This window comes from Sminthopsis crassicaudata, chromosome 4 (assembly GCF_048593235.1).
Source record: "Sminthopsis crassicaudata isolate SCR6 chromosome 4, ASM4859323v1, whole genome shotgun sequence".
NCBI lineage: Eukaryota > Metazoa > Chordata > Mammalia > Dasyuromorphia > Dasyuridae > Sminthopsis > Sminthopsis crassicaudata.
The window spans coordinates 440,785,766-440,808,197 of NC_133620.1; the positions used below are offsets into that span (position 1 = coordinate 440,785,766).

At 43.2% G+C, this 22,432-nt stretch overlaps 1 protein-coding gene across 4 annotated transcripts; it reads right to left on the reverse strand.

Annotated features, from left to right (window-relative positions):
* Window positions 1-234: 234 nt before the first annotated feature.
* On the reverse strand, window positions 235-18,657 carry ANKRD35 (ankyrin repeat domain 35). 4 transcript variants are annotated; one of them, XM_074263284.1, is made up of 14 exons: window positions 18,493-18,657; window positions 10,697-10,827; window positions 9,719-9,807; window positions 9,303-9,367; window positions 8,428-8,485; window positions 8,138-8,208; window positions 7,727-7,833; window positions 6,765-6,949; window positions 5,831-5,868; window positions 3,699-5,630; window positions 2,297-2,386; window positions 1,640-1,705; window positions 1,173-1,270; window positions 235-430 (listed from the first exon to the last, which is right to left on the reverse strand). In XM_074263284.1, the coding sequence occupies exons 1-13, from the start codon at window positions 18,529-18,531 to the stop codon at window positions 1,211-1,213; spliced, it is 2,931 nt and encodes a 976-aa protein (XP_074119385.1). In that variant the 5' UTR covers window positions 18,532-18,657; the 3' UTR covers window positions 235-430; window positions 1,173-1,210. The 4 variants fall into 4 exon arrangements, with proteins under 4 accessions (XP_074119385.1, XP_074119383.1, XP_074119384.1 ...); XM_074263282.1 differs by having other exon boundaries at window positions 1,215-1,270; window positions 10,697-10,823; window positions 18,489-18,657; XM_074263283.1 differs by having other exon boundaries at window positions 10,697-10,823; window positions 18,489-18,657.
* Window positions 18,658-22,432: the final 3,775 nt, after the last annotated feature.

The following is a 22,432-nucleotide window of genomic DNA, read 5'->3' on the forward strand; positions in this document are numbered from 1 at the left end:
ATAGAAGCTAGTTCTCTACCCTGACATCTTTCTACACTAGACAAAAAGCACATAGTGACATAGTGACTCAGTGGCCTTAAGGAAGAGAAGAGACTGTAGTTATCTCCATAAGAAAGTGTTGGCAAGAGAGTCACATCAATGACCTCACCTAGGGGAGAAGTCATTTGTGGCTAATCCCAAAGGAGCTAGGAAATGCATGTCTACCCTGGCCCCAGACCAAAGAATCAATGCTAGTGAACACCATACTGTCTCCTGCTTTATTTCCCACAAAGCTGGTTTCTTCCATGCTTTTATTCTGGATCCATCAGTCTTGCATCCAAGGTCTAGGTCCTTCATGTCAGAGAAGTCCAGCCCACACCAGTGCTATGGGCCAGCCCCACCACCACCACACCATGTCCATGGTTCTGGCCTCTGATGCTGTCCTTGCCCTCTGAAAAAAGAAGAGGACATTAAGAAGGAAACACACATTCTAGCCTTCTCAATCCCCTACCTCAATGCTCAGAGGAGACCCCTTTATGTATGAATTGGGATAACTTAGTGGCCCAGTGGATAGAGTGCTGGGCCTGAATTCAGGAAGACTCATCTTCTTGAGTTCCAACCTGGCCTCGGACACTTACTAGCTGTGTGTCGTTGGGCAAGTCATTTAACCCTGTTTGTTTCCTCATCTGTAAAAGGAGCCAGAGCAGGAAATGGTGAACCATTCTAGCATCTTTGCCAAGACAACCCCAAATGGGGTCACAGAGAGTCAGACATGACTAAACAATAACAATGTGTATGAACTGGAAAGAGGAGATTACCTTGTTTAGAGGCAGAGAAAGGAATGAAATGAACTTGGGATGAAAAAGGAGTTGGGGGAAATGTGAATCTCTGGCAGTCTTAGATTATACCATGGGAGATAGTACTGCCCCCTTTAATTACCACCAGCCTCCTTTTACTGACCATGTGCTTTTATTAACCCCTTTACTACTACTACCCCAGATGCTATCTTGAACTCTTACTCCACAATTAGCTACTCCCTTCTATTATCTCCACTAATTCAGCCTCAGGGCTGCCATCAATCTCAATCACACATAGGGAAGAGGAAGAGAGGGGAACCCCCTTCATTTTCATCTTCCAAACTCTCTTCCCCTAGTTCCAGCTCCTTTTCTCCCTGTATCTTATCACAAACTCACAGAAGAGAAGTCTCATATCCAGCATCATCCATTCGAACTCACTCCTGCATCTTGAGGATCCGTAGAAGAATCTTGTATACATCCTGTTCCATATAGCCCTGTGCACATAAGGAAGGTGGGAGAGATGAAAAGAGTTGGAGGGGAGGAGGCAGATTAAATTAGGAAAGGGGCAGCTGACTTCTTCATCCTTTCCAGAAGTCAGGCCCAATATCTCCTAACAGGGTTAAAACTGGTTCCAGTTAGCACTGAGACTGAAACAGGAGAAGGGACTAAAGGAAGGACAAAGAACCAAAAAACTTGTTTCAGAATCTGAAAAGAGGATGATTCAGAGAAAAAAAAAAAGAGAGACACATTTCTCTTAAACACACCCAGATGCACACAATCCAAACAACCAAGTACCTCCCAATCTGGAGACAAATGAGAGAGGGGTTCCCCAATACAGAATCCCGACCAGTCCATGTCCTTACCTGAGCAGCATTAAGTAGATGGTTCCTGTAGGTGGAAATGATTTCCTGATGGTTCTTCTGGGAATCCTGGGAATGAGTATCAATGAATTGAATCTTGCATCCCTACCTTCATAGTCCTCAGAAGCACAAAGTAGGAATCTTTTTCAAATCAATTAATCTCAAACACATACTTATTTAGCAAACACTCACTACTTGCAAAGAGCTATATCAGGAACTGGGAGTTCTGTTAAGACAGTACTTGTCCTCATGGCATTTATAGTCTTAAATAGGGGAAGGAATTCAACACAACCCCCCACGAATAACTATCATGCAAAATAATACTCCTACATACATAAGAGACATGCAAAAAAAAAAAAGTGCTATCACATGTATTGTACCTAGACTATATTGTAACACATGTAAAATGTATGGGATTGCCTGTCATGGGGGGGAGGGAATAGAGGGAGGGGGGCTAATTTGGAAAAATGAATACAAGGGATAATATTATAAAAAATATATATATAATAAAAAAATTTAAAAAAAAGTGCTATATGAGATCATGGGCCAGCCGATACCAATTCCTCGGGGATAAGTAAGGCTCTTCAGATCTGTCATTGGCTCTGCCCATGGTCCTGCCAATCACACTTTCTAGCCCAGTTCTCCAGGGATAAGACCAACCTGCAACTGTAGCATAAGCCGGGTATTTTCCCCACGAACAGCAAGGACTTCAGCTGACATTTGTTCCAGTTTCTTCAGCAGCTCCCTGATCTGGGATCAGAGGTAGAAGAGGGAGTCAATGCAATCAACCTCAAAGTCCTATTACCTCCATATTTTACTCCCTCCCCCCCCCATATACACTACAAGGCATCAGATGGCTGCCTAATACCAACTATAAGCCCTGATAAGCAACATCAGTTAAGTGAGGGCCAAAACACATGATAAGGACATTAGGGTACTTTCTCCTTCAGTCCAGTTCATCAATGTCCCTTCTCTTCCTTGAAAGCCTGGCTCAAAAATTGCAGGAAGCCTTCTGGGATAAACCCCACCCCATTTTGATCATTCTTTTACACTTATGCACTCTGTGGTAATATTAATTTATACTTGCTTGTATGTTGTTTTCCTAAACTCTAAATTTATTTCCTGAACTGATCAAATAGGATTATAGTAGCTCTTTTTAAAATGGCCGAGATTTGTTTTTTTTTCATTATACAAAAGGTTATGAACTTACTAAGGGAAGTACTTCAAAGTTTGTAAGTCACTTGTTTGGCATTCAGAACGCATTTCCCCTTAGAAACAATGCTTAAACGATGGTTAGGTTCCCAGGCCAACCCACAAAAACCCATAATGTCAAAATTATTTTAACCATACAGGAGCTAGAGTTGGATTTCAGAGGTTAGTAAATTCAAGTTATTCATTTTTCTGAAGAAGAAACTGAGGTCCAGAGAGAATGTGATGTGTGTAAAGTAATAATACTACAGGGCCAGGGCATTTTTCACTATGGTCCTAATAGCATCCTTGAACCACAAATCCCCACAAATGCCACACCCATAGTCCCCTCTCCCAGCAATAGCAGGATAGGGACAAACTCTTCAGTTTCTCTGCCCCAAAACTTCTTAAAATGTGGGTTGCAACCTCATATAGAATCACATAACCGAATGTGGAAGAAGTGAAATTATGATTTATTACATTATCATATGATAATATTGCTACCAATAAATGTTTGATTTCTAGGCTTATTTTATGTACATACATAGAAATATCTATATGTAAATATATGATTAATGTTATATATTATACATAATATATAATTATTATATTATGTTATACATAATATATATTAAATATATCCTATAGATATACCAGGGATCATGTAAAATTTCTCGGGAGAAAAGGGGTCTCGAGGGGAAAAAAGTTTAAGAAGCCTTGCTCTCCCCTAGCCATCCCCCCACTGCAAGGACTCGGTCCCAGTCATTATCTGCCTCCTTTATTAAGAGAAGCAGTCGGGGGCTGCTGCGGGAGGGGGGGGGGCTGTCCTTAGCTCATACTTCCTGCAGCCCGCAGCCTCACCGGACCTTCTTACCTTGGCCTCCTTTTCCCTGCAGGCCCCAATCAACTGCTCCATCTTCTCCTTCAACAGCTCGCCCGCCCTCTCGAACTGCTCCGAGCGGCCCCTCATCTCGCTGGCCCTGCGCTCCTGTTCGGCCGCCCGGGCAGCCAGCTCGCGGCTCCTCCGCCGCTCCTCGGCCACCACCTCCCGCAGCTGCCCGGTCTCCCTGCACGCGCCGTTGTACTTCTCCAGCAGGGCCTTGAGCTCCTGGCCCCAGGACTGCGCCTGGGCCACCAGCGACGCGCGGCTCTTCTCCTGCTGCTTCAGGTTGGCCGCTTCCCGGGCGCGAAGCTCGGCCACCTCCTCCGTGGCCTGATAGAGCAGATGCTTCAGCTTCCCGATCTCCTGGCTCTTGCCGCCCATGGTGGCCTGCACGGCGCGCAGCTCCTCCTCGAGTTTGCCCAGGTCTTGCTCCAGGGCGGCTACCTGGGGGACGGCCCCCCGGGCCGCGGCCTCCCTGCCGTTGCCCTTAAGGCGCCGGTTCTCTCCCTCCAGCTTGGCCAGCTCCCTCTGCGCCTCGTTGTATTTGGCCACCAGGGTGCCCACGCAGCCCTGCAGCTCCTCCAGGGGGTCTGGGGCCGGGCCCTGAAGGCTGCCTCCGGCCCGCAGGTTGGGAGGCAGGCACTCCCGCAGCCCCTGCAGGCCGGTGCTCTGGGCGGCCAGGCGGCGCCGGAGCTGCTCCGCGGCTTCCTTCTCGGCCGCCAGCTCCTCGGCCAGCAGCCCCACGCTGCTGCGGAGCTGCTGCAGCTGGCCCTGGGCCTCGGGCCTGGGCATGTACTCCTTCTGCAACCTCTGGCCCAGGGCTTGCAGCTCTCCCTGCAGCCGCTGCCGCTCCCGGCCCAGCTCGCTCAGCTCCTCCAGTAGGTTACTGTTACTCAGCCTCAGGGCCGACACCTCCTTCTCCAGCTGTCCCTTTGCCCCAGTCCCTTCTGGGGCCTGCCCTGCCCCGGGCGCTCCGAGGGGCTCCCCCCGAGCTTCAGGGGCCCTCTCCTCCTTTGCCTTGCCTTCTCTGGTAGGGCTCGTCACCACAGTACTGGCTTTGGCTTGGGGGCCTCCCAGGACGGGAGACACAGCCTCCACATTCAGCCCAGCCTTGGCCCGATCCAGCCTGGCCAGCACCTGCTCTAAGCGAGCCTCCATCTTCTCCCAGGCAGCGGCTGCCGCCTCAGCCTGCGATGCCCCCCAGACCCTGTTTCCTGCTGGTCTGCCCAGGACCCCTCGGGCAGCATCCTTGTCCCTCCACACGGCAGTCAACTCCTCCCTGAGCTGCAGCAGGAGCTGGCCCAAGGCAACCATGCCTGCTGGCTCTGCACCCAGAGCCTTCCCTCTCTCCTCTTTGAGGGGAAGCACTTGGTCTCCTCTTCTGTGGCTGGGCACAACTCCTCCCGCATTCACCAGCTTCTCCCCCTTGGCCTTCCCTGAGACCTTCCCCGCTGGGCTCTGCGGCTGGGACCTCTGCTCCTCTGGTTGGGCTGTCCCCTGGCTTTCGCCCTGGGGCCCTCGGGGTTCTGATCCTTGCTGCGCCATCGCCTCCTTCTGTCTCTTCAGTTCTTGTACCTGCTCGGCCAACAGGTCCAGAAAACAGCCCTGCTCCATGCCGTCCCCCCCAGGCCGGGGACTGCAACCTTGTCCACCCGGGGCTCTAGACTCCCTGGCCAAGAGCACTGCCAGTTCTTGTACCTGCTCCCGCACTCGGCTCTCCAGACCCTGGCAGGCATTCTCCTGGGCCTTACACTCTTGGGCCTTTTTTATCAGCTCCTGCTTCAGCCGGGAGACTTTCTTTTTCTCTGCTTCATACTTCTTCTTCCACTCTTGAGGGCTGCATAGATCCTCACCCTCTTCCTCCTTTTCCTCCTCCTCCTCCTCCTCTGCCTCTGCTCTTCTCGGGCTCTTAGGAGGGGAGCCCTAAAATAAAAAGAGAGCAAGGTGAAGCTCTGAAAAGAATGGCATCCCAAGAGAAGCCCTTCTTTCCCAAGCTCAGCCCTGGACATATTCCTACCCTTCAGTGGGAAATAATGGTTGTTACAATGGAGTAAGATTGTCTGGAGTGTGGAGTTGAAGAGAATGGGGCGGAGATGTTCAGAGAGAAGGGTTTGACTTTTTACCTGAGATGCTGAGTCAGGATGTTGAGCCTGCTCTTGACCTGTCAGAAAAGAGTGTCATTTATGTAATACCTTTGGTTTGCAGATATTGACAAAGAATTTTAGGTGCATTGTCTTATTTCATTCCATGGAGTTAGGTAGGACAAATGTTGTCATCATCCCCATTTTACTAAAGAAAATTAAAACATTAAGTGAAATTTACTCCAATTAACATAAGTTGGAAGTAACAGATTTGGAATCTGAATCCCTTCTTTAAGAGGCATTGCCTTTCACTTATCTATTAATAATGATAACTTATCTTCATATAGTGTGTTTTAAGGTTTAGAAAGCACATTATCTCAGTTGATCCTCGTAAAAATTCTTTGAAATAAATGGTATTATTATCACCTTTTATAGATGAGGGAATTGAAACTACCCCGAGTCACACAGCTAGTACATATACAAGACAATTTGAATTCAGATTTTTCTTCTAAGTCTAATATTTTTATCCACTCATGCCATCTAGCTGTCTCAAATCAGAGACGTATTGTAATTCTCCAGCTAACAGGACTGTTCTAGGAACCAGGGCCAAGGCTGCCTTAGGGTTAAACCTTTATTAGTTCAACATTTTGGCCAGAGATGGTCTTAGTCAGAACTGCCCACAGTGAAAAGTCAGGATTGTATCAACTGTCCTTTGGACTTTGAGGTATTCACTGTTCATCATCAGAAAAAAATAGAATAAAATGAAAATAAAATAATAAATAAAAATAAATCATAAATAATGATATAATAAATCATAAATATGATGTTGCTAAGAGTGTTTCTAAGAGGAATCTCCAAAGCTATCTACAGTAAATAGGAGAAAGGTCCTCAAAGTCACAAAAGTTTAGATTCTCTGAGAAGAATTAGTTTGAGGATGGGGATGGGATGGGGGAAGGCTGGGCACAACTTGTCTCACCTCCGCGCTGGCGGCGGTTCAGGGCCTGGCGAAGCAGCCTCCATAGTTCCTTGTCTTGGGTACACAGGGCATAGTATAAGGCATCATGGCCCATGCTGTCCACAGTCCCTACGTCTGCCCCATGACTCAGGAGCAGCTCTGCCACTTCTGCACTCCCCTTCTCACAGGCCAGGATCAGAGCCGATCTGTGGATATGTTGCACAATTGACTTTTTGGAGTCCTGACATGCTTTATTATTATCAGGAAGTTTCCCTGGCTTCCTTCAAGTTAAGTCTTTAACCTTTCTTAGACCTTAATCTTAGTGCTTTCCCTCTGAGATTACCCCTAATTTATGATATATACTATATAGAATATATAGCTATGTAAACTCTATATAGAATTATCTTGTTTGTATATAATTGCTTGTCTGTCTTCTCCACTATTGGTTCTTTGAAAACAGGAACTTTTTTTTTTTCCCTTTTTCTGTATGTCCAGACCCTAGCACAGTGTCTGGCACATGTAGTTTTTCAGTCATTTCACAATCTCCATGACCCCATTGGGGATTTCCTTGACAAAGATAGACATTGACATTTCATTTTCTACCTCATTTTGCAGATGAGGAAACTGAGGCAAACAAGATTAAGCGATTTATCCCGGATCACACAGCTAGTAAGTGTCTGAGGTTGGTTTGAACTCACTAAGATGAGTCTTTATGAGCTGATCAAAAGATTCAGAGATAATTGTGTCACAGAGCATGTAAGAATCAACATGTAAAGGAAATCAGGCTCCAGGGCATTAGTCTCCCCAAGCAGAGACCGGGAAAGGAGAAAAGCACAGCTCAGCCATGAAAATGAAGAAGGAATCATTTCACATACATACATGTTTGCATATTCACACACCCCCATTCCCCACCATTACTTCTGAGGCTTATGAGAGCCAAAAGAGGCTGGAATCCAGATCAGAGAAAAATAAGGAAATCTCACTTGTCTTCTTTATCTGTGACATTAACCCTGGCACCTCTCTGCAAGAGCTGGGAACAAATGGCCGCATGACCACCCAGTGATGCAATCATCAGGGGAGTTCGTCCATCCTGCACAGGTGGAGAATGAGTAGAGCTGAGGGAGCCAGGAAACACAAAAGATCTGCCAGATCCCCTCCTCCTGCCAACATTCCTGCTACAAACAACCTGAAGGGGACAGACTTAAGCACTTGATACCCATTACTCCCACATTGCAAATATGGACCCATAGCTTTTCCCCTGTATTGTCTGAGTCTAGAGAGAGGTGAACAACTCCAAGACACTAAATGTGGCTTATTTAACCCCAAACTAATAGTGCTCAGAGACAGCAGCCCCTTTCTTGGAGGTGTTGCCCCAGCTTCAGGGTGACACTTACATTATCAAGGACGTCCAGAAAAGCTTCATGATCACACAGTAGCAATACGCTGGAGGCACAGCCAGATGAAGCTAGTTTGTATGGGATTAGAAGGAAAATAAGGATCAAGAGGAGAACCTCTTGGGATAAAGACCAACAAGACTATTTAACCCAAGTTCCTCTAAGGATCCTCTACCTCTGCTGTGTCCACACCAGTCATTATCATCCACACACACACACGCACACACACACACACATCCCTACACATACCCACACACACACTCCTACATTTCAGAACCCCCAAAACTCACCAGCCCAGTGCAAGGGGCTTCTGTTTTCTCCATCCACTGCATCTTCATTGGCGCCATGCTAGGAAGAGTCAATACAGAACTGGCACGAATCCTGAGACATCCCTCCCAACTATTGCCACCATCACTCACCTCACTCATCCATGTCACAGCACAATCTCATTGGACAAAGTATGGATGGGTGAGTGGAGGGAACAAAACTCTTAGAAACCAATTGTGAAGGGTAGCTTGTTATAATCCAGAGAGAAACTGGTTTGTAACATATAATTTAGCCCTCAGGGGTCCATGGCCATCATTGGCACGCCGGGAAGGGACAGGATAAAAATTTCCCAGTGGTCAATAGTCTGTTTTGATTCTCTGAGGTTGTTTTATAGATTGTCCTAATTCTCTTTTCATGTTTTAGCTCTCCAGCCAGATTGTTAGCCTGCTACGGCTTTTTCAAAGCCTTTTCAAAGGTCATCAACAAATTCCTAATCACCGGACAGAATTACCATTTTTCAATCAGTCTTTGGCTTCTTTGCAGCACTTGACATTGTGAACCCTTACTTTCCTCATGAATACTCTTGTCTCTCTTGGCTTCAGGAACAGCATTCTCTCCTGACTCTCTTCCTCATTCTACCTCTTTGATATGTTTCCCCTACCCCAGCTGCCCACTATGCCAATTTAATAGGTGTTCGATTAATGCTTGTTTATTCATAGTGAATTAATACCCCCATGAAACCCTACCTAGCATCACAGACCTAGTCTGTTTGATGGTGACTGTCCCAGGAGAGAGTGTGAATTTGGTAGAATAGTCCTACAAGGACTTTCCCATACTCCATTATCTCCACATGCAAATTTACACTTTCTATCCCAGGATGATGGGGTTTTTTTCATACCTGCAGGAGGACCTTGACACACTGGGGCTGGCAGGATATGGTAGCCAAGTGCAGGGCGGTGCTTCCTGCAAAGAGAGATGGGGAGGGGGACCCACACAGCTGTGATGACTCACAGGGAGGGAGAGCAAAGACGCACAGATAATCAGAGGGAGATTAGACAAAACAGCTTACAGTGACACAAGGCCAGAAATTCCTGTTCACCCAGTGACTGGGTCCTTGCTGTGGGGTGAGGGTGAGACACACCCAACTTTATGGGGAGAGCCCCTGTAGGGACGTTGGGTAAGTAATGGAAGAGAGACGTAACCATGGAGCCCATGATCAGAAGCCCTTGTTCTTCATCCTTTATGGGATCTGGAGATACTCCACTACCTTCTGTCAAAGAGAAAGGGAGTTGGAAAAATCAATCGGTAACTCACCATCTTCGTTCTTGCTGTTGATCTCAGCCCCATTATCCAGTAGTACACTCAGGCACTCTGTCAACCCCTTGGATGCTGCTAGGTGGAACCTGGCCATGTAGAAATAAGAGAAAGATAAGGTGGGAAGAGGGAGCCAGCCAAGAAGTGGGTCATTCTTGATAAACTCATCCACCACACCACACCCCCAAACCTGTCACTAAGAGTGCTCTGGTACTAAGCTGGTTGCTCCAGAAAAGTACTTGCCAATTTGCCAAGGAGTCACATAGAAAAAAAGAGATGATAGAGACAAAAAGAGAAGCCAAGATTCCTATCCCTGAGTATCCTCAAACTAGTCAGGGGATGCAAGGGAAAGTGAACTTAGTGCTTCCTACTGAATTGAACACAGGAGAAATCCAGAGATCCAGAGGTATGCTTCTAGATGTACAAGCAACTAGAGAAGAGTAAGCAAGTCGGAAATCTGAAGGTAATATGGAAAGAGGAGGGAAATCCTGACCTATCCCACTGCAGCAAATTTCATTACATCTGAACTTGCAAATCCTGGATTCTTACTCTATTCCTCAAATCCCTCCTATTTTTTACAATGAACAAACACCATGTTCTAGTTAAGTGGTGTTTATATAGAAGTCTATTTTTTTATATTTTATTTATATCGTACTCTATGTATCAGTCTGTCAATTTCCAATCTCTTAGAATAGGGTTCCCTGACAGTCAGGAGCCATATTTATTGAACTCATACTCCAGTATGAGCAATATAGGTAGATAGAAATAGATATAGATATGTATGCATTTATGTACATGCAGATATATGTCTACATGTGTATACGCAAATACGTGGCACATAGTATACATCCATGTGTATATCCTATACAGGTACATGTATGTGTGTGTCTATATATACATATACATACATGCACATGTACGTATCACCGGCTTTGAAGGGGAACAAGAAAGCCTGGAGGGGTAGGAGGACTTACTTACGGGGACTGGCCGTGGGAGTCTAGTTTGGTGGGACGGGCATTCTTCCTGGAGGCTAGGACAGCCACTCGATTCACGTCTCCCCGCTGCACAGCTTCTAGAAGTTTCTGATCACGGCGGTTCCATTTCTCTACCTGTTCCAGAATATAACATGAAAGTGGGGATGGAATTGGGGAAGAAGGAGGAAGTAGAAAGGGGAAAAGAAATGGGAAGGTCGGGATAGGGTGCCAATTATAAAAATTCTGCCAATATAAGATAATTGCCAGGGCCAGTCCCTAACAAAATTATGAAGGATGTGGTTTGTGTTTTATAATAATAGTAATCACTACCTCTGCCCCATTTTTCTCCACTGTCACTGTAGACACAGAACTGAGAAGCAATATGTTTGTATCTATCTATTTGATGTAGCTTATATGGCTGCATAATTTTATGGTGTAAAGCTATTTATTTATGTGATCCGATTGATGTGGGATCCCTAATGTTGGTATTCTCATTTTACAGATGAGGAAACTCAGGCAAAGAGGTGATAGGACTTGCTAAAATCAATTCACTAGGAAATGGCCGGCCCAGGACTCCAGGGGAAGCCTTCTGACTACATACTAAGCTCTCTCTATTACATAAGACTTTGGGACTCCACCTCTCCCCTAATGACCTTGGTAAAATTTTACCCACTAAGAGTTGGACATATCCCCAGGTGCTGGCTTCCTAAGGAGGTATAATCATTCTTCCTTTCCTTGATTGCCTTCCCTCCCTCTGGGTGGAAGCCTACCAGTCCTTATCTTTTCCTGTGCCCAAATTGTGCCCAACTAACCTGATGTATTAATGGAAGGAAGCTGGAATCCCTCTTCAGCACCTCAGGCAATACCTGAGAATTTGAAGACAATCTCTGGAAACAGTGTCCCATTATTTATTATTTAACAAGATCTGGAAACATATCTGACCACACAGGAGAGGAAAGGATGCTGTTGAGCAAGCTAATATAGGACCAGGCTGGGCTTCATAGGGCCTGCAGTCAGGAATTTCTGAATTCAAATCCAGCCTCAGGTAACTAGTTACTAATAGTGTGACTCTGGGCCCCGTCATTTAATCCTGTTTCCTCAAATGTAAAACAGGCATAATAGTATTTGTCTTCCACAGTTGTTATAAGACACAAATGAGATTAATATCTATAAAATGCTAAGCACAGTACTTAGCACATAAGTGCTACATAAATGCTTATTCCCTTTCTCCCAAAGTGTTTTGCAAAGCTTAAAATGCTATATAAATGCTGTTATAATTATTATTATTATTACCAAAAGCTGTGAGCAACATCTTGAGATGAAAAGCATGTGAGAGTTGATTCCAAAATTTTAACTGTTTTTTGGGTAGATTTTTAAATTTAATTTGTACTTTGTTGATTGAATGTTCAAGCCTCTTGCTATTTTTTTCTTGCTGTACCTGTCAGACCTTTCGGAGACAAACTGGGATAACCTGCCTAAATTCTTGGTCTGGCTCCACTCTGGTTTTGTGCCAGTTTCTGGTTTGTTCCAGTACTTGCTTGTACTGTAGTTTTCAGAAAGGTAAACTGAGGCACAATAACTCACTCAAGTTCACAACTTATTACTGATGCTCAAAGCTCTAGTTCTGGCTCAGATTTATTATTCACGATCTTTAATCATTCCGTATTTCAGAGCTAGGGAAGGAAGTTCCAATTGTGTTTCTACTCTATCCCTGGGCCATTCTACCTCCCTCACCCCTACCCCACCCTGGTACCTTAGGAACAACAAACAAAAGGCAGGGATAGGTCCTTGGCTAAGTCTGGGCAGGTGACTGGAAGCTCAGCACCCAGCTGTCCCAGACCACAGCCACACCTGGCCATGCATTGTTCTTCCACAAGAACTTTGGTGGAAATCATCATGGGAAGTAGCAACAGGGCGGAGATTGCAGAGGTAGGTAAGAACACCCAGGGTGGAAAGCAAGAAGGAGCCTCCTCTGACATGAGATGCAGATTTATGTAGGGTTTCCATCTGACTGGAGAAATTCACTTGCAGAGGAATTTCTCAGCTGCTTTTTCCATCAACTTTTCAGTATGAAAAATGCCCTGATCATGCAAAGTATTCAGGATGTGTGAATCTAAATTAATACTACATTACCTTAATTTATGTCTATTACATTCTTTAAGAAAACGATTTATTTTTACATTGCATATATTTCTCCTCCCAGAGAGTCAATTCATAAAACAAACTTTTTTTTTTTTTTTTTTTTTTAAAGAAAAAGAGATGGGGGGGTAGGAAATCAGCAAAACTGAACAATACATAGAAAAAAATTGATAATATACTCAGTGTTCCACAAATGTGGACTCCCCATTTCTGCAAAGTAGTCTCCGCTACATTTTTCATCTGATGCCTAATCTTGGCACTAAGGTAATCTGGGTTCCTAAAGGCTCTGCCAGAGAAGCACAGGCTCTAGCAAGTCCTATCAAGCTGGAGAAGCAAGGACTAGCAACAGTCTATCCTGAGAGGAACAACCTCCCCAAGTTTGGCTGCCAAGTGAGGAAGGAGAAATACATGTCTTTTGTTTATTTTATTTTTTTCTCTTTTGCCTCTTCACTTCATGGAACGCTTGGAGGTTTAAAATTAGCATAAATTGGGAGGGGGAAAAAAAGGACCTATGCTGATAAAAATACAGATCTTTTGAAGTGTTGAAAGAAGACTGGAGTGACATACAAATCAACATATTTAATTTTTTAAAACTATTTTCCCACCTCCTGCTCAGTTTCCCAACCACCCTCTGAAAAGATAGGAAGAGATAATGATACCTGCCCTAACAGATGGGTAAACACTCACTGAGAGGTGGTGCCTTACCAATTATTCATTTTGGATGATGTGAAAATTTCCCTTTCCTCCAACTCCCAATGGTGAACAGACTCCCCTGGGACTAGACTCTAGGTTTCTAACTTCAAGTTACTGGACCATACTAATTTTCTATTACGTAATTATGATAAAGGGCTAATTTTGGAGTCACCCAGACCAAAGCAGACACCTACTTGGATAATTTCTTTTCTAAGAAGACGCTTAAGGAAAAGGAGGTCTTCAAGATATCATGGTACAGATTCTTAAAGATATCATGATCCAGTGGAAAATGTATTGACTTTGGAATCAGAGGACCTTTGGGATCAAATCCCAGACTCACACTTTACTAAATGACTTTACTTCATTGGGCTTCAGTGTCCTCATCTTTAAACTGAAGAAATGATACTAAATCAGAAGCGTCAGACTCAGATTAAAATGTAATTGGGAAATATTTAACAAAATAAATAAAAATGCAATAAAACACACGTACATTTAAAATACATTTTAAAATGATGTCAGTGGGGACCCTCAGGAATGCTTATCGATTGGTTTAGCTGCCAGGTTTCTCTTTGAATTTGACACCATTGCACTAGATTGCGCCTAACATATTTTCTAGACCTATAGCTATTCATTAAACAGATTGGCTCTCAGAGGCAAAATAACTCAAACAAAGGCTAAGCCTTGATTCTGTTAGGCAATGATGGCAGGAATACATTATTAACTATCCTCAAGGGCTAGGACATCCATAGGAAAGGAACTAGGGAAAGTCCCTACCATGAAGTCCCTACCCTATGGCTGATTACAACTCGAAATTTTCCAAGGGAAGTTGCTTCCCAGTCTCTATTGGGCATACATGAATTAATGCACGTACAATGCACTATAAATTTAAAAATACAATATAAATGTAATCTATCATGATTTTGATTGGTATTTGCTGAGGATCCTATAACTCTCTGGCCAGGAAGATTGGGTCAGGCCATTCACTGGAGAGGAGCTAGGGATGTTCATTTCAAAAAATAATTCAGCCTGGCTGTGTCCATGGTAATGATTAATAAACACCTTCTTAGCAGTTATCCAACCAAACTAACCCTTTATTCGCTTCCTAGTTTCAGTTCTCATTTGTTTCCTTTAATTTCCCTGTACTCAAATTTACTATGTGTTAAAATACTTTTTTCCTTCGATATTTTGCCAAGGGTGGGTATTTTGTAATGCCTTATCAGGCATCTAAAATGAGATTGTTACTAGGAAAAGCTTGGGTTTGTTTTTTTTGTTTTTTTTTTTTTCTATGTTCATAATGCTTTTATCTGTCTTCACACAGAGAACATTTTTCCAAAGGTGCTTTCCTTTGAGTCAAAGGAAAAAAACTGAACCTGATTTCAAGGGCTGCTACTTTCTTGGTTTTTTCTTTTCTCTTTACATGAACTTTGGACTCCCTGAAATTTTTATCAGTTTCCTAATTCAGGTAGCTGTGGAAGTGAATAAATTGGAGTCAGGAAAACTCATTTTCCTAATTGTATATCTTGCCTTAGGCACTTATGAGCTGTGTGACCTTAACTTAACTCTTAACTCTCTGCCTCAATTTCCTCATCTATAAAATGAGCTGGAGAAAGAAATGGCAAGCCACTCCAGTATCTTTGCCCAGAAAATCCAAATGGGGTTATGAAAAGTCAGACATGATTGAACCCTAACAAATAAGTGCTTTTTGATATTTCTATTTCCAGGCATCCTTGAACATTTATTAATTCATTGTGTCAAACTTTCAAGGCAGCATAGTGCAGCAGAAGGTGTATTGTAGTTAGAGTTCTGAAGACCTGGGTTCAAATTTCAGCTTTGTCATATACTATCTTGTGACCATGACGCAGTCATTTTATTTCTCTGGGCCTCAGTTTCCTCATCTGGAAAATGGGGAGAGATTAGATGAAATACTTTCTGAAGTCTATTCTAACTCTAAATCTGAGAATTTGAATCATGACATATCTCCAGACCAGGGATCTTAAGAAGGCAACAGGAGTCCAAGATCCTGCCCCATTGCCTTTTGTCAGCAATTCAGTAATTCAGTACCAGGATTGGCCCCATTAAAGTTGACATTTCTTCCACCCATAAGGATCATAAAATATCTACTTTTTGTGAAATCCATGCCCAAACCTTCCTATATGTTAAAAAGATCTCTAACTGACATGCTGGGATTTGGTCAAAACACTTCCCTCTGGTTCTCTTAATACTTTGTGGGTACCCATATACCATTTGGGTCAGCCACCTATTAGCATTCACTCTCATGGTCACTGATTGATCAGTCCATTTCCATTTATGGTCATCCTTGATAATTTCTTTTTATAAAACTTTTCTCATTCAAGCCAATGTTGGGAATGAACTTCATCCTACTTCTGCCCACCAAATTTCTTTCCATTGCTCTTAAGGAGACTTCCTTCAGGAAGCACCAAACTGTCACCAAAGCCCCAAGAGAACATACGCCTGCCACAATTAGGGAGTTACAGTTTGGGTTTCCCATTCCAGATTCACTAGAGTTTTCTGCACCCTCTCCTTATCTTCCTGTCCATGACATCCTAGTGAAGTGTCCTAACAGGTAGAACTAGGTTTCACTGTCCCTGACAGGTTAGGATGGGAAGAAATGGATTATGTTAATGTGAGGAAGATAGCACTAGATTTCAAGACCTCTTTTAGCCTTAAAACGACAGAGAACTAATGTAAATTTTAATCTAACCTGAGCTCAAAGGGGTTCTACAATGAATTCCTGGCTCTTTTCATATAGTAAGTTCAGTAAATTATTTATAGGTCAGAGTGTGAGATATGCCAAAAGGCACCACACCTGGTTGACTGAAACCAAGTCATGTTTCTTTCTTTCTTTCTTTCTTTTTTTAAATACCTTCCTTCCCCTTCAAAAAAAAAAAGTTTGGAGTTTCTTAGATTATCTTCATGATGGTTTCTGCTTATGCAGTAGCGTTTTCCTCCAGGTAAAGAAGTGAGCTAGACCTGGATTCAAGGAGTAGGAGTGGGAAAGGGTAGCTCCTAAAATCTTTGGCATGATTAGGAAGTCAAGCTCTGGGAGGGGCCAGGGAAGTTGTTACTCTATTTCCCTGACAATTGGGTCCAGAGCGGTTGGCCACCCATTGGGTGGAGGAATTTATGATGAGAAAGGTGTGGGGGAGTTTCATGAGGAAACCAACCTGGAGCTGAAACTGATCTGGTTTCCACCTTTCTGGTTCCCAGGCTTGACCAAGGACCCTGAGAAAATTTCTGGGACTGGAATGGAATGGAGGAAACAGTTATCCTCAGTGCCCTAGATAGAAGTTTCCCATATCTAAGGTGGATGTGAAACCACCATTCTCCATGGAAAGGAAGACTTAGTGACCAGAGAATAGGCAGTGTTATCAACACTAGGGAAACCAGAATCTAATCTCCTGGAGGGCATGTATCACATCTTAAACTTCACCTGTTCTCTACACTGGCAGTCTTTATCACAGAGATTCCAGTAAAACTAAGCTTTACCTTTTGACTGAAATAGGAAGTTGCATAGAGAAGTCATTGTGAGAGGATTAAGGACATACCTCAATAGACCTCTTAGTATTTTCATTTGATTTAATTACATTGAACAGATATTGATTAAACACCTACTATGTGTCAGGCTGGAGAAGGAAAGGGCAAATCATTCCAGTATCTTAGCTAGGAAAACCCAAAATTGGTTCATGCAGAGTGAGATGTGACTGAACAAAAGCAACAAAGTACCTACTATGTTCTGGCATTGTGCTAAGCACTGGAGATTTTATAAAAATAGTCCCTGCTCTTGAAGAGCTAACAGTCAAATAGGAAGAAATAATATATTAACATCTAGATACAAACAAGTTATATACATAATAAATTAGAGATAATCATCAGAGGGAAGGCATGAGGATCAAGGGTCATTCATTGAGAAAAGTTTTAATTGAGACTTGAAATCATGGAAACTAGGAGTTGGAGATGAAGATCAAGAACATTCTAGGGATGGGGGACAACTAAGGGACAACCAGGTCCCTTCCAGCTATGAATCTATGGTCCTAATTATCTGAGCATTTCTCAGACTTGCTGATGGATAAAAACCTCTGGGTCAGCTTAGGCAATTAATCACTTTACAGGTGACAAATTCATTTCTGAATCATTTGGATCGGTAACAGAACTCCTGTGACTAGAATAGAACACATTTTGAACAGTAGTTCCAATAACTGCGCAATTTCATTCCCAAATGGAGATCTCTCCTGTTGGAGATCTTCCCAGGAGGAAATGTTATATCTTCTTTGTCAACCTTTTCTGGGGCTTTCTACTTCAAATTCTGCACAAGAAAAGAGGGAAGGATTTATCAGAGTGGAAACATCTTGACCTCAAACTCCCTTAGTCATTTCAACTTAAATCCAAATCAATGTTATAATAGACTCAAGAAGATATTTAAGGGTTTGGGAAGGGGGAGGGAGTTAAGGAGGGAGCATATAGAAGGCCTGCAGAGGTCTGGAGACCAACCTCAAAGCCAAAGGCTGCAGGGAGGTGGTTGGAGGAATATGCTGCAAGCAACTCATCCTTTACCTGGGCAGCAGCCAGGTAGGCTGCTCCTCCTCTGGCACTGCCAGTTGGGCTGGCCAAACAGCAAGGTGAACCTGCAGAGAACTAGTGTAAAGAGGTGCGGGGGTACCGGGCAAAAGAGTGAGAGATAGAGACAGACATAGAGAAGGAGATGGAGGAGGGTTTTTTGGGGGAAAGGCACTCGGGGCCAAAGGGACTCTGGGGCAAAGGACAAGGACCCTGGAGGAGAAAAAGAGGAAGAGAAAGGACCAAAAAGTCACTCGCTCCCCAGAGATGCCTGCACCTTCCGCGCTGCGCAGAGCGCTGGCCATTTCCGACCCTTGACCCCTGTCTCGGGAATGTCCTCACCCCAATCCCCAGACCCTCTTCTCTACCTGGCAGCATCCGCGGGATACCTACCGCCACCTGTGAACTGGAGCAGGAGAAGATCCGCTTCATGGCCGGGGCTGGGGCCGGAGCCGCCGGGAGAGCGGGGCCGGGGAGACGTGCAGGAGCCGGGCCGGGCGGACCGAACCCACAGACTCCCCGGCTGCGGCCGCAGCCCAAATTGTCAGAGGCAGGAGGCGGAGCCCCGCCCCCAGAAGTCCCAACCTATGGTAGGGCGGCATCCCGCGGCACCTGGCGCGTGGCCCCGCCCACCTCCCTGGCTGACCCGGGAGGCCCGCCGGACTCAGTCACCTCAGCAGCTGCAGACCTGACCCGCATGTAGTCTCAGATAAGATTGGCTAGGTCCGAGAAAACTCGATTATAACGCCCGGTGCGCCCATGCAGATTGTATACTCGAATATAGCCCGGTGTGCTCCTGCATATTGTATGCCCGATTATAATGCCCGGTGTGCCCAGACAGATTGTATGCCCGATTATAGCACCCAGTGTGCCCAGGCAGACTGTATGCTCGATTATAACGCCCGGTGTGCCCATGCAGAGTGTATGCTTGATTATAATACCCAGGACTGTGAGCGCAGCAAACTGAGGCAAGACTGAGCATTGAAAACATTTGAGAAGAACAGAAATTGAGGAGAAACCAGTGTCCCGTGGCTGAGAGTTTGAGGGTATACAGAACAAATATATAGGTGGCAAATAGCAAAACCCACGGACGGAAGCGAAAGGAACAGAACTCAGTAGCTAGAGCACTGGAACTGGACTCAGGAAGATGAATTCAAATTCTATCTCAATCACCTAGTTATATAGACTTGGGCAAATAATTTAACTTCTCGAGAAGCCTCTGATTTCTCTTCCACAAAATGGGAATAATAGTAATAAGGCTGTTGTTCGGGGCCAATGCAATAATTCATCAAAGCGCTTCGCAAACATTAAAGCACTAGGTGGATGCTAATTGCTGTGGTGGTGGTGATAGTGGTCATTAGGCATCCGGAGCAAGAAAAGGAGAAATCTAGAACCAAAGAAAGGAAGGATAGAAATGAAGACAGAAAGAAGAAAGTGTCCTTGATGTCAGCCTGAGAAAAATACTGGCTTCCTATCCATCACTCTGATCTTCTTTTTCTTTGAAAGCTCATTTGTAATCTCTGACTTTCTTCTCTCTTACTTTTGGACTGTTCTTTCTCTACATTTGTTCTTGCTAAGTTTGGTAGCTGTGGTTGGAGATCTCTCCAAAGTCCTGGAACCAGAAATCTGAAGCTGGAAAGGATCACAGAAACCAGCTAGTTTTACTCCCTCATCTTACAGATAAGGAAAATGAGGCTAGGGAAGGTTAAACTAAGAAGGCAGAGGAAACATATTTCATGTCAACGTAGCAATCTTAGTAAAGGAAACCCAGTCCAATGTGATGATCTGTGATATAACAAAAAGAGCATGACTGGGGGCAGGCAATTTAAGTTCAACTTCTTCCTCTCTTCCAGTGGGACCCCAAAGTAAAGAATTCATGTGAAAGAGCTTTTATAAAATCTGAGTTAGAAAATATATCAGAAGTCATCTAGTCCAACTCCTAGCTAACTTAGAGACTCTTCTATGATATTCTCAAAAAACCTCTAATGTAGGAGAAAACTACTAGACCCTAAAAGAGGCATCCTACTTTTTCTCCAAGCTCTGTGATATCTGAGATTTTAATATGTTATGGCTATGAATTCATAGTTTTATCCAAATCACTGATTAAAAAAATTATACAGTACAAAGTCAAGGACAGGTGGGGGTGCACTTCACTGGAAAACCTTCATACAAGTTAACTTTGAACCATTAATAACTACTCTTTAGGTCTAGTCATTCAACCAGTTTTGACACTACCTAACCATATTTTCTTCTAGCCTATATACCGGCATCTTTTCCACAAGTTAGCATGGGAAATATTGTCAAAAACTGTGTAAAAGTGTTTGGACGTGTATAAATATATTGTATTTAATTTATACTTTAACATATTTTACATGTATTCGTCAACCTGCCAATTGGGGGAGGGGGGGATGGAGGGGAAAAATTGGAACAAAAGATTTGGCAGTTGTCAATGCTGTAAAATTACCCATGCATATATCTGGTAAATAAAAACTATAATTAAAAAAAAATACTGCGTTAAAGTCTAGGTAAAGCATTCCACAACAGTACCCTGGTCTACTAGTTCAATAACTTTGTCAACAAAGAAAATGAGTCTAATCTGGCATGACCTGAATTGTTTGGGTTTGGGGTTTTTTTTGGTATTTAAATTTTTTTTTGTTTTTGTTTTTGTTTTTGTTTTTGTTTTTTAACATGACAAATACAAATAAACCACCACTTCCACATATGCAAAGAAAAAAAGAAAAAAAAAAAAAAAAAAAGAGGAGCAGCTACATGACCCAGTGGATAGAGCACCAGCCCTGAAGTCAGGAGGACCTGAATTCTAATCTAAGCTTCAGACACTTAATGCTTCCTAGCTGTATAACCCTGGGCAAGTCACTTAACTCCAATTGCCTCAGCAAAAAGAAAAATGAGATTTTTTTCTAAAACCACATCTTTATTTCGGACATTTGTTTTTGAAAAGAACATGATTAATTCAATATATGAGTTTCAAAGTTATCTTTTTATGAATTTCCTTCTGTTCTCTTCTGTGCATTCTCATAAATGTTTCAATTACCCCATTTTCTTTGTTTTCTTGTTTTTTTGCCTCTATCACTAACCTCTTCCTTCCAAATTAACAAAAAGTTTATCTTTGTAAAGTCAAGCATGACAAATCAGTTCATTGACCATGAGCAAGAATATATTCTTGATAGTAAAAAATCAATAAGCATTATGAAATGCCTACTATGTGCCAAATATTGTGCTGTGTTGATCTCTCATAAATACCTGAAGGAAAATTCTGAGCTCTCTATAAAGGGAGGCTTTGGGAAGAGCTTATTGTTCAGCCCCACCATCACAAGAAAAAGGCAACTGAGGGTGCTGAGGAGGTGTATGTAGTATTAAAGTTGAATCAGCCTCTCTGATGATGAAATATCAGGTGATGAGCTTATCCTGGGGGGTGGGAATGGAACATGATGATTGTGGAGATGAAACCAAGCAGAGACCTGTTTTTCCCTTTCCTTTTCTGGATGTTTGCTAATAGCTTTAATATTAATTACCTTTAACATCATGTTCTAGAATTTTGCTAGTGTAGCACACGCTCTGTGACAACTATCCCAACTATTTTAACTCCTTAAAATGGCAATTCAGCTCTTCAGAGGATGGCTACTACATGTGTGCTCATAATTCTAAGAGGTGGTCTTGAATGTTTCACCCAACAATTATTCATATCAGTCAAGCAGATTTAACTTAGCTCATAGGATATAGAATTTTTACTAAGGTGATTTGGTAAGAATATTTGGTATAAAACATCCCTAGAAAATCTGTGATAGACCATCCCTCTAGTATATAGAGAGATTACAGGGGAGAATGGACTCAAGCTTAGAGAACAGATATTGCTAAGGGGCAACTTATAGTTCTTAGAAGTCTTTTTTTTCTGGAATTCAAAATATTTCCCCTTTAGATGGGGTGTACACTTTCTGATGGTTTCCTTGTAGTATCTTTGAAATTGCCTTTCCTCAGCATGTCAATTGCTGCTGTTCTAGAAATATTGCAAAAAAAGATAAATTAGAAACCTGAATTCTTTAACCATCCCAAGTTCACAAAGTTCTTAACTGGTCAAAGTAGAGGTGAGATGAAATCAAGGCTCGTTTGTCTCCTCCCCCTCAAGTGTACCACGACTGAAGTTAAGGTAAACCAAGGTACAAAATTCTGAATGTGATTGATTTATTAGCAAAGTACATATTTGCCAATTAACAAGGTGTTGATCTCTCATCAATCCCTAAAATCCAGTGGGGCTTACAAATTATTTTTATAGACAAAAGGAAAAGCATCATAGTAAAAGGGTAGCATCATAGAT